At 45.6% G+C, this 18,307-nt stretch overlaps 1 protein-coding gene across 6 annotated transcripts in view; it reads left to right on the forward strand.

The window, feature by feature from the left end:
• Positions 1 to 14,707, forward strand: part of DBF4B (DBF4B-CDC7 kinase regulatory subunit) — a 33,817-nt gene extending 19,110 nt beyond the window's left edge. Inside the window, exons 6-13 of one of the 6 annotated variants that reach the window (XM_088470731.1) lie at positions 1,299 to 1,359; positions 1,706 to 1,773; positions 1,867 to 1,897; positions 1,985 to 2,030; positions 2,190 to 2,312; positions 3,343 to 3,439; positions 3,513 to 3,622; positions 12,227 to 14,707. In XM_088470731.1, coding sequence (XP_088326857.1) covers positions 1,299 to 1,359; positions 1,706 to 1,773; positions 1,867 to 1,897; positions 1,985 to 2,030; positions 2,190 to 2,312; positions 3,343 to 3,439; positions 3,513 to 3,622; positions 12,227 to 13,718 — 2,028 coding nt within the window. In that variant the 3' untranslated portion in view covers positions 13,719 to 14,707. Of the gene's footprint in view, positions 1 to 1,298; positions 1,360 to 1,705; positions 1,774 to 1,866; positions 1,898 to 1,984; positions 2,031 to 2,189; positions 2,313 to 3,342; positions 3,440 to 3,512; positions 3,627 to 12,226 lie in introns of those variants that run through there. The other 5 variants (XM_088470732.1, XM_088470733.1, XM_088470734.1 and 2 more) reach the window with 5 other exon arrangements.
• Positions 14,708 to 18,307: the final 3,600 nt, after the last annotated feature.

Below are 18,307 nucleotides of genomic sequence, written 5' to 3' on the forward strand. Positions count from 1 at the left end.
AGCGCAGAATTGCTCCACTGCCAAATGTTCACACCTTCCTGCAGGGTGTTCTCCATATACAACCTACCTTTGTCCCTACTGTGGCTCCGTGGGATTTGTCAGTGGTTCTCCATGCACTTCAGGAACCTCCCATTTGAACCTCTGGACTCTGTAGACTTCAAATGGCTCACTGCGAAGAAGACTTTTTTTTTTTTTGGCTATAGTGTCTGCCTGTAGGGTATCGGATTTAGGGGTGCTCTCCTGTCTCTCCCCATTTCTGATCTTTCATCAGGACAGAGCTATTCTTCGAACACACCCTGGCTCGTTCCCAAGGTGGTCTCTCATTCTACTCGCTCTGTGGGTCCCTCGTGGGCAGCCCGCCATGGCCTTCTGTCCACACCTTACTTAGGTTCTATGTCTTTGGTACATTTGTCTCTCAAGATGCTTTCTTTGGATGCCGGGTTCTCCTCTCAGCTTAGGAGCGTCCCTGCCCTTGAACAACTGCTTTGGCACATCCCCATTGTCTCCCTATGGACCCTAAAGAAGAAAAGGAGAGGTATGGTAAAACTTACCTTTTTGTTAATGCTTTCTTCGAAGTCCATAGGGTCCACAGGGCACCCGCCCTGACACACCTGGCTTCTATGGGTTTTTTTTTCTCTTGGTCACTTGTTTCCTTCTCTGTGTGAGAGTGTGATTCTTCAGTGTACCAGTCTTCCTTCTCTCCTATCCTGCTCCTGCCTTGGGCTTGTTGACAATACTGAGTTGCCTTCAGGCTGTGGGTGAGGTATAGGGGGAGAAGCGGAGCATTCTGGGACAGAAAAAGCTTTGCTGTTGGTGTCCGTTTCTCCAAGTACCACCTACACCCCATTGTCTCCCTGTGGAACCTATGGACTTTGAAGAAAGAGAGTTAACAAGGGTAAGTTTTACCACAACTCTCCTTTATTGTGCAACCACACAATATATTTTTCAGTGGCCACATCCAGTAGCAGGGTGTCGTTCAGGATATCTTCTGATTTGGCTTGCAGGCCGATCAGAAGATGTGATGAATGACCCGCAAGAGTGCGCAATAGTCCATACACACTAGACGATGCGCCCGATATGTATCCCCGGTCATCCATTTCGGACAACCCATTGTCTAGTGTGTGTGCCAGCAACAACGCTTATTCCATGTGTGCTCTTACTTTGCTCACACTCGTTCTTCTACAGTCCTAGTCCACACAACTTGTGCTCTTTATTGCCAACACCTCAGCTGAGCTGCTTCCCATCACCTGTGCCACCTTGCTCTCCCTTCACCTCTGTGCCTTTTTCCTGTTTTCTAGGAGTGTAGCAGTGTGCTGACCAGTGCCTGTTCTTGGGGCGTTTGTATCCTCCATGTGGATGGTATCCTTTTCTCCAGCCTTATAACCCACAGATCTTGACCCTCTTTCAATAAAGCAGCCATTGCCTTCAATAAAATTTTAAATTGAGTTAAGTTTTATTTTTGTATAATAGCTATATTGTTTAGAATCCATTTCCCTTCCTGTGTCCTATAACTGTCAAATGTGGGGCAGACCACATTAGTCATTGTCTGTGTGCAATGTTCCATTGCAGCCTGTAGATGGTGTTATATGCATCTCATCTAGTGAAATAACTTGCTGGTAATGTTACCGGTTTACAGATTGGCAGAGCAGCATTTGTGATGTGCTATTTGTTTTGTGTCTTTGTACCTTAACCCGTGCTTCCCCAGAGGTTCTCGATTATTTGGAGCTTCCCACACACAGAAGAAAAAATAAGATTACGGAGGTAAAATGTGTGGTAAGCTAGTCCCACTAAAGCATGACTAATATGAGGTCATGTTTAGAAAAAGGATTAATTGAAGAAAATTTAAAAAATTTATTTTATTTTTAGGAGAGGGGATCTGGTTGTACCAGACTAAAAGGTAAGTCCTACTGTTCCCTATTCTGGCCTACCTTTTCTTGTGTATTCCCGTAAAGGCTCAGACATTCTTTTATTCTGTTTTTCATAGTAGCAAAACTCAAGATCCCATTCCTAAAGATAGAGGACCATAGCCGGTGAGTAAATATATTAAATCCGACTAATCTGGAGGTTCCATCCCGCCCAGTATTGTATGATTACGATTACCTTCATGACCTTGATCTCCTTTTCTATCATACCTTCTCCTATTTATTATGCACACATTTTTCTAACATTGTCTAATCTAAACTTCACAGAAAGTTCCGTCCTCTCCAGTGTTCCTTCACCAGCTTCCCAGAGGTTTCATTCATGTCTTCAGACAGGAGCCCGTTTGAGACTGCCTGTACCAACTACAGTACACCTAAAGAGCGGGACCATGGGTGAGCATCTCCTAGTGACAAAGTTCAAAAATCAATAAATGCTGCATTTGCCAAAGGTAATTTTAGAGAATACAAAATTAAGAACATTTGCCTGCAAGTAAAGCTTGTGTGTTTTCTGAACAATGACTAAACCCAGAAGTGTGTCACTTGAAGCAGCATTGGTGTGCTATATTGGTGACAAAGGAGAAAGAATCAAGCAGGTTGGGTACGGGATGCCGGCGGTCAGAATTCCGACGCCGGCATCCTGAAAGGGTAGGATACCAACACCTGTCTGTCTGTATCCTAACCCTCTTCCTCCCATCTATTGCCTAAACCTAACCTCCCCCTCTCCGCACCCTAAACCTAACCCTCCCCCCTTAGTGCCTAACGCGAACCCTCCCCATAACCCCACTGCTTACCTACGGGATTCCCACAGTCGGGATAAGGAACAGGAGCAGTCGGGGTTATGACCTCATCCCTATCAAACGTTTACCTTGTCAACATGTCCTATGGTAAATACTATAATGAATTCTAGATATTTTCCATGTACAAATCTGTTTATAAAATGTTCTAGGTATGTAAAGATGTGGTATGGTCACGCGTGTCTTATTTTGTAGTCCAATTTGTGATTGGCTAATGGTTTATGAATAAATTAGAATAGTAATACTGTATTAACATTATTATAAAATCTCTCTCTCCCCCTCTCTCTCTCCCCCTCTCTCTCTCCCCCTCTCTCTCTCCCCCTCTCTCTCTCCCCCTCTCTCTCCCCCTCTCTCTCTCCCCCTCTCTCTCTCCCCCTCTCTCTCTCCCCCTCTCTCTCTCCCCCTCTCTCTCTCCCCCTCTCTCTCTCCCCCTCTCTCTCTCCCCCTCTCTCTCTCCCCCTCTCTCTCTCCCCCTCTCTCTCTCCCCCTCTCTCTCTCCCCCTCTCTCTCTCCCCCTCTCTCTCTCTCCCTCTCTCTCTCTCCCTCTCTCTCTCTCCCTCTCTCTCTCTCCCTCTCTCTCCCTCCTTTACTTTACAATGAGGTTTATATTTGCACCCTTCTGATTTCAGTGAGCAAGATGAGGTGGAGTGGAGTAACCTACCACATGCCTGGGAAAAGAGTGGGTACTGTGAGTGCTGTCAGGTGGCATACACCAAGCTTAGTGAGGTAAGTAAAGAGTATGTGTTCTCTGCAAGGATATTTTTCATCTGATATTGATTATCTTTTTACTTTTCTCTAGCACCTGATTAGCAAGCAGCACTGCTTTTTTGCTCTTGATGCTACCAATTACAAAGTCATCGATGATATCACAGCTCACATTACCTGTGATCTGAAGGAGATGCCTTATGAGTAAGTTCTGTTACTTGTCCTCAATGTCCTGCTGCTATGGCCCACTGTCCACAAACTTTAGTACTCCTGCCATTGAGCCAAGATTTAATAGACACAAAGGGCCATATTCATTTAGTGGTGAAAAAGTTTCGCCGGTGACGTCATTTTGCCAGTGGAAACTTATCCCCGTATTCAATTGTTACTTTTCGCTGATGCGGAAACACAATGCAATGTACCTGGCGGAAACTTTTCTCCTATGAATAGCCTTTGGAAAAAAGTGCAGAATTGCGGTTTTGGGGTGCAAAGGTGGGGAAACCACCCTGCACCCTTAGGACAGGTCCCCAAAGGTAAACTGCATCAAAAAAATCCTATAAAATTAAAAGAACACGCCAAAAAATGAATTTGAAGAAGTTCAAAGTTGGGGTACAAACTTAAAAACTAGCTAAATAGACTTTGGGGGTGTCTACAAGTATGGGGGAGGTTTTTTTTTTTTTTATTCGATTGCAGTTGCGTGCTGAAGGTGTGTGTGTGTGTGGTTTTTTTTTTCCTCACATTATTTAAAACCGCAATTTTGCGATTTTTAACCATCCTTGCACCCATTTTCATGTACCCCAAATTTGTTGGGACTAGTTATTTTCACCAAAAAAAACTCCTAAATGCTATTCTTCATCACTTGTACAAAGACGCTAATGAGAGCATTTAAGGACCCCAAATACCTTCAGCAGGGCTATTCGGGGGCATCTACATTATTCCCAATGTTAGTGCATCTTTTGGGGGGTATCAGGCTGATTTCCTCAAATCTGACAGCACTTTTTGCCTGTTTGTGTTTCGCAGGATGCCATGTTTGCCGATTTCTAATTGAATACAGGGATAAGCAGGGGCGCGCGGGATACTTTTCCGCATGGAAAAGCAGTGATGACTGCGAAAAGTCCGGGACTTTTCGCATCTAATCGAATATGCCCCAAAGTTGCAGTACTAGTCTAGGAGTCATTTAGCATCTGCACTGTCAGCAATAGAATTATACAGTGCTTTTGTTGTGCAAATGTATATTCATAGTGTGCTGCAAATAGGCTTTTAATGATTTTACTCTGTTTGGGGGGGGGGCTCTAACAAGGTTAAAAGGAATGAGCAGTGGGTTTTTGTTTTGTTTTTCGAGAAAGATAAGTGATACAGGCTGGCCACTGGCAACCACAGGGCGCTGAATATAATGCAGTTCAATGAGCACAGCCTAAAAGTGCTATGCAGTCTTTTTAAGGAACACAGTGCAATAGTGCTAAACCCTCACCTCCCCCCCAGTGCCTAAACCTTACCTCCCTGCACCCTAAACCTAACCCTCCCCTATCCCCCAACACTTGCCTTCGGGATCCCGGCACCCGTATTTAGACCGTCTGCAGGGACGCTGACTACATCCCTGTTCAGTCATATCAGGAGTACATACAGTAATACAGCTGCAATATAAAATACCTATACATAGAGAGCGGTATCCAATTGACCCCGAACATTGTTCGGGCGCTAATTGATCTCCGCGATCGGCGAAAAACGGGGATTCTTCGACGATGGTTTTTTTTTCACCCTATCCTATTATTTCAGTCAAAATAATGGGATAGTTCTCCCGAAAACACATAGGTGCCGCGATAAGCTCGCAGACGTGTGTGTGTGTGTTCGCCTTTTTTTTTCATGTGAAAAAAACAGCAATAATCCTGGATTTTTCTTCGGGACACATCAGGTCCCGAATAAAAAAAACCCCGATAAGTGCCGGGTTCAGGCTGACTCCGGGGATAATTGGATAGCCCTGGGCGAGGTAATTAGCTGCGTTAATTTACCACAGCTAATTGGATTCCCCCTAAGTGTTTTTTATACTAAGCTATTGGATTCTAGAATGTAGATGGCAAAACTGCTATATGGCATAAAATAAAAAAGCTTTATTTCAAAAGTGCGAATCAAGCAGCTTAAATCAATGGGATGACTAAGATAATAAAAGCAGTATGTAGAAATGTATCTCCATCTGTATCACATAGCAGGCCATAATCTACATCCATTGACTCTGGCCCAGCCCCAAACACTCTCACTGGCGACTGATGCTTGCTTCCAGAAATAGGACTTCATTAATAATTACACCTGTAGCATCCTGTGTTCTCGGGACCTCTCAATTGGAAAGGTGGTAAATTACTTTGTATTATGTAAGCCTCTCATGCAGAAATCATTTAAAAACCAAACTCTTTTATTTACCAATTTTCCCATTTGTTACTTATTACACAAGTAATATCTACTTCAGGGTCCACAGGGTTGACCTTGTGGTATAGCTGGATCTGGATTCACGGGCACCATGCAGTTAACGCTTTTGCTGCTCCCACGATGCACTTGGGTCCATCCTCCTCTATACCCCACCTCCGAGCCACAGGCACCTCAGTTTTAGTTGGTGCCCGGCCGGAGTCGGGTCACCCTTTTGCAGTGGGGCTGCAGGAGCAGCCCCTAAGCTTATTTTAAAGAAGAAAAGCTTTTTTATTTTTTTCTTGTTTTACACTGTTTAGAGCGGCAGCATCAGACTGTCCTTTAGGACGTCCACGCTGCCACTCCTATTCCCCGCTGGCACCGCAACGCCAGTACAGATCTGGGGATCGCGGCGGGACCCCAGAGTCTGTATTAGCCTGGCTCTGGGGACTCGCTTCCGTCAGCAGTCAAAGGGACAGGGATCAGGTAAGCAGTGTGCGGCGGCCCACGGGTACTAAAAATGCAGTCGGATGCCTCCGGTCTCTGGGGACAGACCAGAGGCGCTAGCGGCGGCAGGCTCCCCCTCTAAGAGGCATACCCCACGTGACCGCTAGACCACCAGGGTGACAGGCTGGCTGCAGGAACCGGCAACCCTGGGGTTAATTGCTAGCCAGGGGAGACAGCCTTCCCTGTCTAGCGGCTCCTCCCCTCAGCTCAGTGCGCCTTTCTACTCTGGTCTGGCGTCGCTGAGCTGCTCTTATCTTGCGGCCACTCCTCCTCAGAGGTCTCCGGCGGCCATCTTCTTTTGGCAAGCATCACAGATCTCCCAGGTGGTACAAGTGGATCGGTCCCCCTGTGTACCTCTCCCCTGCTAAAGGACAGTGTACACAGCGCTATAGCCCTCCCAGACACTGAATCTGGGCGGGGAGGGGCTTTTTTCTGTGTACCTCACTTATATAAATCAAAGTATTTGTGAGATCAGTCACATACAGCGGTGTGCTACTCAGTACCATTTGTGGGCTGTTTGTGTTGCATACTTGGGAGTGTGCGCAAGTGTTATACGCCTCACCTCTTCTCGGTGATACATATCTATTGCAAATGTATTGCGTCATGTCTGATGAGGAGATTGAGCTCTCCGTGGCTCCTGTGGTGTTTTCCTGCCGACGCTGTTCGGCAGGGGTTGATGGGGAGGATTTATCACAGGATGGTCTGTGCGGGCGGTGCCAGCTGGTGCCTGGCCCCTCTAAACCCCCTACATCGCAGGATCCTCCTTGGGCGATGTTGACGCAGGTGCTGGCGTCAATCGCGGACCGTTTAGCGGTCCCGACTGCAGTCCCTACTAGGGCGTTGCCCCAGCCTACCATCCCCCATTCCCCGGGTGTTCCGCATTTATTGCAGTCTCCCCCCGAGTCTCAGACTGTGGGTCCTTATTCGGGGTTGCCTGTGTACGTACAGTCTCCCTCAGTGGCGCAGCAGTCCATGGTGCCTTATCAGGCGGTTCCTCCACCCAGGGTGGATGTACTCTCCAACTCTGTTCAGAGTCTGGCAGCCTCGTCTTCGGCTTTTCAGTCGATGTTACAAAGTGTCATGCCCTCAAAGGTGTCCATGCGCCCCGTTACGGCTTCACTGGCTGCACAGTTAACGGACACGGACGTGTCTTCAGATGACGGAGAAGTACATGAGGACACTGACTCGGATGCCATGGCCCAGGAAGTGGAGACTAAGTCCTCCATTAATGTGCCGACATCGGTTAGGGTGGTGCGGGCCATCCTTCACATAGAGGAGGATGTACCGGCTCCTAGGCCGAAGTATCCTAATTGTAAAAAGGCTAAGGTAACTTCAAATGTTTTTCCCCTGTCTGACCAATTGACGGATCATATGGCGGGGGCCTGGCAGTCGCCCAGTAAGAGATTCCAACCACAAACTGTTGGCGTCCAATTATCCTCTTCCTGAGGCTCATTGCAGGAAATGGGAAACCCCACCGGCGGTGGCTTCCCATATCACCCGCTTAATTAAAAGCGCTACATTGCCCTTGCCGTCTATCTCTTATCTGAAGGATCCCACGGACAGGAAAGTGGAGACTTGTTTAAAGTCTATCTACTCCTCTATCTGGGGCAATGGCCCGTCCGTCCATGGCCATCTCTTGGGTGGCCAATGCCGTTGAGAGCTGGGCCAACGCTATAGAGGATACTTTTCCAGACGATGCTCCGGATATCCAGAGAGCATTAATAGGACAGATGAGCGATGCGGCTTCCTATATTGGGGAAGCATCGTTGGATGCCAGCCTGCTGTCCTCTAGGGTTTTGGCTGCAGCTGTGTCTGCTCGTCGGTCCTTGTGGCTGCGGTCCTGGAGAGCTGACGCAGACTCTAAAAAGGGCCTGGAGCCTTACCTTTTAAATAGTGGCTACTCTGGCTAAATCCAAGTCAGCCTTCCTTCGGCTTCAGCACCTGCTAAGGTGAGGAGCTCCGCTTTTCGGCCCTTTCGGGTTCAGGTTAAGGCCAAAGGTCAGTCATTCCCGAGGCAGTCAGCGACCAAGACCGCCTCTAAGCCCAAGAAGCAGGCCTGGAGTGCCAGGCGCCCTTCTTCCAAGCTGGAGGAGAAACCTTCTGCCTGATGGAACGGGCCTCCCACTGGGGGACCCCAGAGTGGGAGGCCGACTTCTTCAATTTGCCCAATGCTGGTACAATACCACCACGGATGTCTGGGTTCGAGAAGTGGTCTCCCAGGGGTACGTCCTGTCTTTTCGGCACAGACCGCCACACCAGTTTTTCTGCACGAGTCCTTCTCAGGACAAAACCAAAGCTTTGCAGATTCAGGAAGCTATAGAGTACTTACTGAAAGCAGGGGTCATTGTTCCCGTTCCTCAATAACAACAAGGGACGGGGTACTACTCTACTCTGTTTTTGGTGCAGAAACCCAATGGTATTCAGCACCCTATCCTCAATTTGAAGTCTCTGAACAAATTCCTCAGAGTTCCCAAAATCAGGATGGAAACATTATGTTCCATAAATCTGGCGATGGAACCTGGGGATTACATGGTGTTCCTGGATATCCAGGACGCCTACCTCCATGTTCTAATAGCACCTTCTTACCAGCGGTATCTGAGGTTCGCTATCCTACAGCATCACTATCAGTTTTGGGCGTTACCCTTTGGCCTCTCCACGGCACCAAGGGTATTCACCAAAGTGATAGCGATCATGGCCGCACATCTTCGGAGCCAGAATGTACGGCTGCTGCCGTATCTAGATGACCTTTTGCTGGCGAGTTCTCCGGAGGTACTGCTTGAACATCTCCACCTGACGATCGCTTGTCTGCAAGCGCACGGGTGGTTGATAAATTGGAGAAAGTCCTCCCTGATTCCATCACAGCGGATGGTTCATTTTGGGAGCCCTGCTAGATTCTCGTCGGCAAAGCATCTTCCTGACTCCGGATAAGGTCTCCTCTCTACAGCTGTGGATACACAGTTGCCTGAGCAGTTTCCGCCTGTTTGTCCATTCGGCGATGAGAGTTTTGGGGTCCAATGTGTCGGCATTCGACATGGTGGAATTTGCCCAGTTCCATTCCCGGCCACTACAGGGGCTGATTCTATCAGAATGGAACGGGTTACCTCACCGGATCCGCTTTGATGCTGGTGCTTTCCCCGGATGTTCGGCAGTCTTTGGCTTGGTGGCTTCAGACAGCTCATCTGGTCGAGGGCCGCCCCTTTTGGATCCCGGACTGGGTCCTGATTACAACAGATGCCAGTCTCCGGGGTTGGGGGGCAGTGACAGGCTCGTTGTCACTCCAGGGACGTTGGACTGCTGAAGAAGCACTTCTTCCCCATCAATATCCTGGAACTGCGGGCGGTGTACAGGGCCCTGCAGTCGTCCGGCACCGCTCTTCAAGGAAGAGCGGTTCAAGTTCAGTCCGACAACGCCACCACGGTGGCGTACATCAACCACCAGGGAGGAACTCTGTCGGGCTGCGATGTCAGAGGTGTCTCGCATCCTTGCTTGGGCGGAGTGCCACATTCCAGCAATCTCGGCGGTCTTAATCCTGAGTCCTCAATTGGTCGCTCCACCCAGAGGTGTTTCAGCTACTCGTGGACAGACGGGGGCTGCCGGAGCTGGACTTGATGGCCTCCCGTCACAATCACAAGTTGACTGTTTTACGGGTCAAGGACAAGAGACGCAGGCGCATGTCTGGTAGACGCGCTATTGGTGAAATGGACGTTTCAACTGGCGTATCTGTTTCCTCCGATATCCCTGCTCCCTCGGGACCTGCAAATTCAAGCAGGACGGCGGCATGCTCGTGCTGGTGGCTCCAGCGTGGCCCAGACGTCCTTAGTACTCCGATCTGAGGAGCCTCTCCATAGACGCTCCGTACCTTCTTCTTCAGCATCAGGACCTATTGTCTCAAGGGCCCTGCCTTTACCCAGATCTGGGTCGGCTGTCTTTTTGCCGGCGTGGCTCTTGAGACAGCCGTCTTAAGGTCTCGGGGGTTCTCGGGTTCGGTTATTAGTACCATGCTCAGGGCACGCAAGCCTGCTTCCGCACGGATTTACCACAGGGTGTGGCGCACTTACTTTCAGTGGTGTGAGTCCAGAAACTATGATCCTCAGGTGTTCCGAGTTTCTAGGATCTTGGAATTTTTTCAATCAGGTTTGGACCTAGGCTTGCGCCTTGCCTCCCTGAAGGTGCATGTGTCTCCATGCAGTCCGTGTGGTTCCAATGAAGGCTCGCTACACTGCTGGATGTTCACACTTTTTTTTTTCCAAGGTGTTCTCCGAATCCAGCCTCCCTTTGTACCTCCTGTGGCTCCTTGGGACTTGGCTGTGGTTCTTCGGGTCCTGCAGGGTCCTCCTTTTGAGCCTCTTGAGTCGGTGGAATTCAAGTGGTTGACGTTTAAGACTTTTTTTTTTTTTTTTCTCCTGGCAATTGCTTCTGCCAGGAGGGTGTCAGAATTGGGGGCGCTCTCCTGTCGTCCCCCTTCTGATTTTTCACCAGGACAGAGCGGTGCTTCGCACTCGTCCTGAGTTTTTACCTAAAGTGGTTTCAAAGTTCCACATCAATCAGGAACTTGTTGTGCCAGCTTTTCAGTCACCTGGTGAGGCTTCCTTGGATGTAGTCCGTGCTCTCAGAATCTATGTGGACCGGACTGCTTCTGTTAGGAAGTCTGATTCATTGTTTGTCCTCTTTGGTTTTCACGAGGGGTTGGCCTGCCAACAAACAAACTTTAGCCCGTTGGCTTTGTTCTGTTATTTGTGAGGCGTATGCACAGGAGGGTTTACCTGTGCCAACCTCTGTTAAGGGTCATTCCACTCGTTATGTGGGTCCCTTTTTAGCTGCTAGACATGGTGCCTCTGCTGTTCAGCTATGTAAGGCGGCCACCTGGTCTTCCATTCAGACGTTTTTGAGGTTTTATACGTTTGACACCTTTTGCCTCTCAGGATGCATCCTTCGGGCGCCGGGTTCTCCATTCTGCACAGGAGCGTCCCCGCCCTTAGTTGAACTGCTTTGGGACGTCCCCAAGGTCAACCCTGTGGACCCCCTATGGACCCTGAAGTAGAAAACAAGAGAGATGGTAAGAACTTACCTCTTGTTATCTCTGTTTCTACGAAGTCCATAGGGTCCACAGGGCACCCGCCCTGACGCACCTGGCTTCATATGGGCTGTGTGGCTGGTCACCGGTTTTCCGTCTCCCATTTCTGTGAGTATGGTTTCTTGTGTGTTCCAGTCTTCCTTCCCTCTGTTTAGTCTCCTCTTCCGGTCTTGGCTGCTTACCAACTGAGGTGCCTGTGGCTCAGGAGCGGGGTATAGAGGAGGATGGACCCAAGTGCATCCTGTGACCAGCAAAAGCTTTAACTGCGTGGTGCCCTTGGATCCAGATCCAGCTATACCCCAAGGTCAACCCTGTGGACCCTATGGACTTCGTAGAAATAGAGATAACAAAGGTAAGTTTTTACCATATCTCTTGTTTTACTTAATATGCCATTGTCAATTTATTTTGTAGGACATGGGGCCATAACTTACAATATTTTTCAACAAGAACCTTAATTCTCAGCAAAATGACATGCTTTGGTTAGTGCACATTGCAAAAATTTACACTGGCAAAATAAATTGGATACCAAATAAAACTGTACCATTCTAGTGCCAAATTCTCTATAAAGGGATCTGTTATAGTGACTTTAACAGTTTTGTGGATTATTTCTTTTTTTTTCTTTTGATTTTTGTCTACGTGGCAAAAATGGTTATTGACTTAATAGTTTTCTAAATTCCCTTTTGAAATATAATGTCCTTTTTAAGAGATATTCGTATATATTGCTGAAGCAAATACTAGTGAACTTGACAAGAAATTAGTGGGATTAATTTAGGGTTCTGAATCAGTATATTCTCTTGTGTATATTTTAATTTTTTTTTCTCCCGTTTCCTTAGGTCTATACATGCAGAACAACATGCCGGTGATGTACCATATAGTATAAAGGAGCCTCCACTATCCGATGCAGAGGAGGAGCAGGAGATGGCTTTTTCAGGGAGACTGTTTATGGAAAATGATGTAGCACATACTGTGGAGGAGAATGATGGATGGTTGCCAGAGCTGTTATCCCTGGAAAACATTGTGGCCAATCCTGCAGAAGTGCACAAGGCGTGTTTGCTAGAGAAGTTATCTGTAGAAAACATTGTGGAACCCAGCTGTGCAGAGAAGACCGCAAACGCACAAGTTAATTGTAAGGTACCTTTACTACTCAACTGTGAGACAGGAGGAGCTTCCCATTTTGGACATGTTACTGAGGTCTCTTGGTATACAGAGGAGACTGTGCTGTCCTCTGTATACACTGTCCAGTCAGTTTTTACTCCTCCAGCTCATGTTGCTGATGAACACCTAAAACTGGATACATCAAGCCTTTTACACCCTCAGATGTTTTTGAATACTCTGGGAGATCCTCTCGGTTCACTGGTAACGGGTGACTTTGCTGATTCGTGCAATGAGCCAATGCAGGAAGAAGCTATTTCTTCCGTGGATACAGAGCCTCAGATTACTCCTGCTGCTTGCCATTGCACTAAATTAATAGTGAATGAACCAATAGTTGCATTAGGTGAACTATGCAACGGACTGTTTGCAGGATCCCCTTGTGGAAAGGTATGTACTTTACATCCTTTGGATACTTCAGCACAGCAGCCACTAGACAGCCCAGCTGACAGAGGCATGTCTGTGATCTCTGTAATTGATTCTGCAGTTGAGCTACGTGAAAAATTGCTGTTTGCTGGTGTGCAAAATGAGCCATTATTGAATGTGCCCTGTGGGTTGCATACTGAGTTGAGTAATAGTTTAGCCCTAGACCAATTAACACTTGGACCTGTGCATCGAACTCCAGCAGATAACGAAATGGTCACACCCAGCAGTGCAGTTCTGGGTAATTTGACTGACTCACGAGATCCAGATCATCAATTGGCTAATACAGATTGGTTCAGGGGTAAACGTAAGCTTTGCTGGTCTCCAAGCCACCCACCAGCCAAAAGACAACCTTACCAGTGGCAGCCAGCGCCTGTGCGGGTACTTCATCAGTTTCCCAATACAGGACAATGGCCGTCAGTACCTTTGTTTACAGATTGTATGGGAAAGGACAGCAGTGATCTAATAACAGGGGGTGCAGCCACTTTCCCTACTTGCTTCAATCCAAATCTTATACAGTACAATGCATCATCTGACTCAGACTGGGATTCTCAGCTTCCTTCCCAGCAGCATAATGTACCTCAACAGAGTGCTCGTTATGGAGACCTGAGGATAGCCCAGATCAATCTGAGCAAGAGCAGGTATGCAAATCAGCTTTGCTCTGTGTTGGCCCGTGACCAGACATTGTGGTCTCCCACCACTGCACAGACTGTGACACTGTCACACACCTCTTATGATCTTTTACCATCATGAGGTGGCATCTTGACAGGAGAAGTTGACCTTGGCAAATAAGACTCATCATTTGTGACCTCTCCATTGGTATCTTTCGTCTCTCTTCCTGCAGGGTTTTGTTTTTTGTTTTTTTTTCTAGTCTATATTTGTCTTGCTTCCATTGTGTCCATTACACTACATATTTTATATGTCTTTAGATCCCTCCTTTCTGCACTTTCCGGGATGGATGTTTTCCCTGTGAGCCCTCTGCTTCTTCCCACAGCTATTAACTGCATCTTAATGCCTCTTAATGGCTTGGAGAAGTTCTGGCTGCAGTTTAAATGTCAGTCTCCTGATACTGCCAAGTCCTAGATGCTTATAACAAATATTGTTACTGTGCAGAAGGCAGACTTGTAAGAGTTAGGGGTATTCAGTGCTCTGTCAAATCGAGGAATGCAACTTCATAATGGCTATGTGTGATACTTTATATATGTTGTGAGACTGAAGCCAGTATTGTTTTTTGGTTTTGTGTTTAGGAAAGGACCTATAACACAGTTGTTTGCATGTTATTTTGTTACAGAAATTCAGTTCAGTCACCATTCTATTTTAGTAATACCAATTACTAGTGCAGGCAACACAGTTTTAATTCTTTAAAGATGGAACGCCCCACTCTGGCTATATTGCTCTAAGCCGGGGGTGGCCAAACTCTGTCCTCGAGAGCTACCAACAGGTCACATTTTCCAGGTCAACCAGCAGGTGCACAGGTGTAGTCATTACTCACTGACACATTTTGAAAGATCCACAGGTGGAGCTAATTATTTCACATGTGATTCTGTGAGGAGACCTGGAAAACGTGAACTGTTGGTAGCTCTCAAGGGCCGAGTTTGGCCACCCCTGCTCTAAGCAAACTGGCTATCATACTAATAGTGATCCAAGCCAGCATCCATCAGCTGGCTGAGTGCTCTCAGGGAAAAGGACTGAGCAAGTCCTGGTAGCACACTGAGCATCATCTCTATGCATTCCTCTTCTTGCTGAATTGTGGTTGGAAAGGAATTCCATGTATAACTTTTTCTATTTTTAAGATGCTTTTTTATAAAAAAAAAAAAAAAAACTTTTTTTTTTTTTTTTTTTTGCTAATTCCTTCTTAAAGTGTACAAAGCATCATTTACAAATTGTTGATCCGATACCAAACCGTATAGTGCTGTGTGTGTCTACACACTTTAATTTGGAACTGTTTTACATGCATTGTTTACTTGTATCTATATTTAGACAAGTTGTACTGAATGCAATATGTACAAAGTTAGAAATGCTTGTTTGTGGTGTTTATTGCCCTTTTTTTTTTTTTTTTTCTTCTACAAGTTTGGTATGGCTCAAATATTATGTTTGTTTAATGTATACTTCTAGTTCATGAAGCAGCCAGATGAATATTAATGCGAATGTGGCCTACCAATTCACTAGTTTCCAGAGACATTGCTGCAGTGCTCTCTACTTATCAATGATGTCATTGGTTCCTAGTGAATGTGAATCGATAGCCTGTTATTCTCTTGAATATTCTGCAAAAAAACTGGCTGCCTGTTGTGTCTAGACTACACGTTAATATTAAAATGCAATTTTTATTATTATTAACCTCACATTTCTGTCTCCATCGTATGAAGATGTAATACAAATATTTTTTTTTTTTACTCCCTCAAAATAAACTTATTTATTGCTCTTTTCACAAGAAGGAATTCATATATTAGACACATTTCTATGAAGTCATGTTTATAACTGTAGAATACTGAATTCTGTTGTTCAGTCAAAGTTCATTAAGAAAATGTAATTTTTAGGGTTTGCCTTCTGCTTTTGAAATGTCTCATCCATGGTTTCTAATATCTAGATCATATGCAGTAAATAGTGCTTTAGCTAGTGTCTATATTTAGATTGTTCAACCTCTTCTCCTTAGTTAGAATACCAGTATTTATTTCATACACCAGAAAATTAATTTAATTGTGTTCTATAACAATGACCTGTAAATTCTATTGAACATTTATATATGTGCTACCACCACCACTAAGAAGAATTACAAGACAAGATAGGTTGTATACTTTTAAAGGTTAGCATATCATGACCTGTATACTGTGTGAATACATTGTAATATAATTATGCGGCAGCAAGGTTCTGGGTTCCTTTCAATGGACCCTGCTGGTCGTAGCACCATCTCGCAGGCTGACTGGGTTCCCAGTCCTATTCAAAAATAACTTGAAAAAAAAATATAGGAAATTAAATAATTGTTCATTATGGTGCAAACTACCTCCAGTCACGGAGAGGTTGCATTGCTCTCTCCTACATTGTCTGCCTTGTTTGGTAGTGGGCACATAGATGTAGTTCAGAGACTTTTTTGTTTTCTGTTCCTCATGGTTGTTTTCCAAAACGCGCCCACCCTTCGAGTGGGACTGTAAGATAACTTGTCTGATCTTTTCTAAATTGTTCCCTTTCAGATAAACAAAACTTTCTTTGAGAGCTGCTTCTCCCTTTTTTTTTCTCCTATAATAGAACAGATGTGACATGGGAGGAATTGGGAAGCGTTCTAGAACATTGTTTTACATTTTATTTTTGAAGGGTTGCTTGAGGAAACCTATTCCTCTTCAACATCACCACTTTGTGTCTGCAGTGACCTCACGGCAATGGCCGTGTGATACTTTTGGGTTTTCTACTCTGTAACTCTTGACTTTAAATTGGAGCTTTCCACATCTCTGCTCTGTGGCAACAGGATAGAAAATACACATACAGTGTGAAAATGTCTTGAATTGCTGTCACATATCACCAATAATTGCTATATAGACTACATATTCCTCCCCATTGCCTATAAAAATATATGAATGTACAGAGCTTTGGCTCTCTGACAGTGGGTTTGTTCATCAAACCTATTGTCAGATGTGTCTCCTTCCATGCTGAGCTGTGCTCTGGCCAAGCCAGCCAGTGTGGAAATAAATTTAATTTTACAAACTGGCTTCAAGCAAAGTTTTTACCCTTTAGTAAGCGTTGCAATGCTTCTATTTCACACTAATTCCATACCGTTACTATGCAGCTGGTTTTGTATGCAATGTTTCTGGGAGTGAGGCGTTTACAACTAAATGTGTTAGTCCATGTTAGTGTGTGTGTGTGTCTGTTTGTTTTTTAACCCATTTCTCGTGTCTGCATTCCACAATACTCTTGTCATTAATTCTCCCACCCGAAGATGATACTGAACTCATTATTAGCTAATGGTTGTGTGGGCAAGTAGAGAAGAGTGAAAAGCGAGGGTTTGCGTTTGGCATTACAAAAAGGTTTTCTGTGCTCCCTTTCATGCCTATTACAGCCCCCTCCACAAATATCTGGTGTTTAAGAACAGAAAGTCCCTGTCTTGAGCCTCCCAACATTTGGACCTATGACAGCAAACTTTTACTCTCTCAGGCAGCCACTCGCATGTATTAAAGATGACTATTATGTATGACCTGGGGGTTACTACAATTCCATGCATAAAACTTCAAGGTCTCTTATATGTTTGAGATGTAGCAGGATTGCTTCCAATGTTATGCAGGAAACCATGAAATGTTGTATTTGCCCCTGTTTTCCTGCAATGCTGTACACTGATTGTCTGTCTGATTCTATTTTCTGTAGACTGGACATACTGTGTATGAAAAAAAAATATTTGCTTGTAAATGCGGTTAAACTTGTCTTTACTCATGTATCCAGTGTGTCATTTGTGTTGGGTCACCAATTATCTGTATATTTTGTCCCTGTTTTGTTAACTTCGTTCAGGATGCCAGCAAAAAAGTAGGAATAACTGTCATAATGCATGATGTTAATATAGACCTTCATGCCTCCTAATAGCTGTGTAATATGATAGATAGATGGATAGGGATGATATATCTATCTCCTTCCATGTTGCAGCCTTGCTTCACTCTGATGCCAATAACACTGAACATGCTTCCCTATCCCCACATCTACATCTCAGACGTGGCCACCCCTTACTGAGTTGCAAAGCTAACATACTGATATTCCTGCGACCTGCATCTCGGCCCACCTAACGGCCTGTCTGTTGCTTATCCAGATTCTTTGCCTTTTGCCATGAAGGGTCTAGGGACTGAGTCCTGCTTGCATTCATATCTGGCTGTGGGCACACTGACCTAGACCTACCAACCGTTATGAAACTTCCCATTCCCTTACCTTGGCATCGCCCTCCTAATGACACGGAGCCGAGGCCTGTTTTCTGAATTGACCTCTCCATCTGTACCTCCACTATCTGCCATTGCTGCCTTTCATCCATTTATACTGCATTCATCAGAAGGCTTGTATAGTGAGTTTTATAGCTTTCATCATATGCTGTTCTATACTTATGTTACATTGCCCCTAACATTACAGTTCCACTAAACCACAAAATAATGGGTATCCCACCCACCCCATACTTCAGAGAATGAGGTAAAATCCCACATGCTTCAAGCAAACTGTGTCTAAACACTTTTCTTATGGATGGGGCATTCCACAATGTGTATTGCAGAATCAACAACAAAGGCATGGCCAGGGCATGACATAGAATACTTAACTGACTGAAATTTCAGCTTTTTGAACCGCTACCTATACAAATTAGACACTGCTTGAAGCATATGGGA

The sequence above is a fragment of the Taudactylus pleione genome, unplaced genomic scaffold, assembly GCF_031769625.1.
Source record: "Taudactylus pleione unplaced genomic scaffold, aTauple2 ptg000102l, whole genome shotgun sequence".
NCBI classification, from domain to species: Eukaryota; Metazoa; Chordata; class Amphibia; order Anura; family Myobatrachidae; genus Taudactylus; species Taudactylus pleione.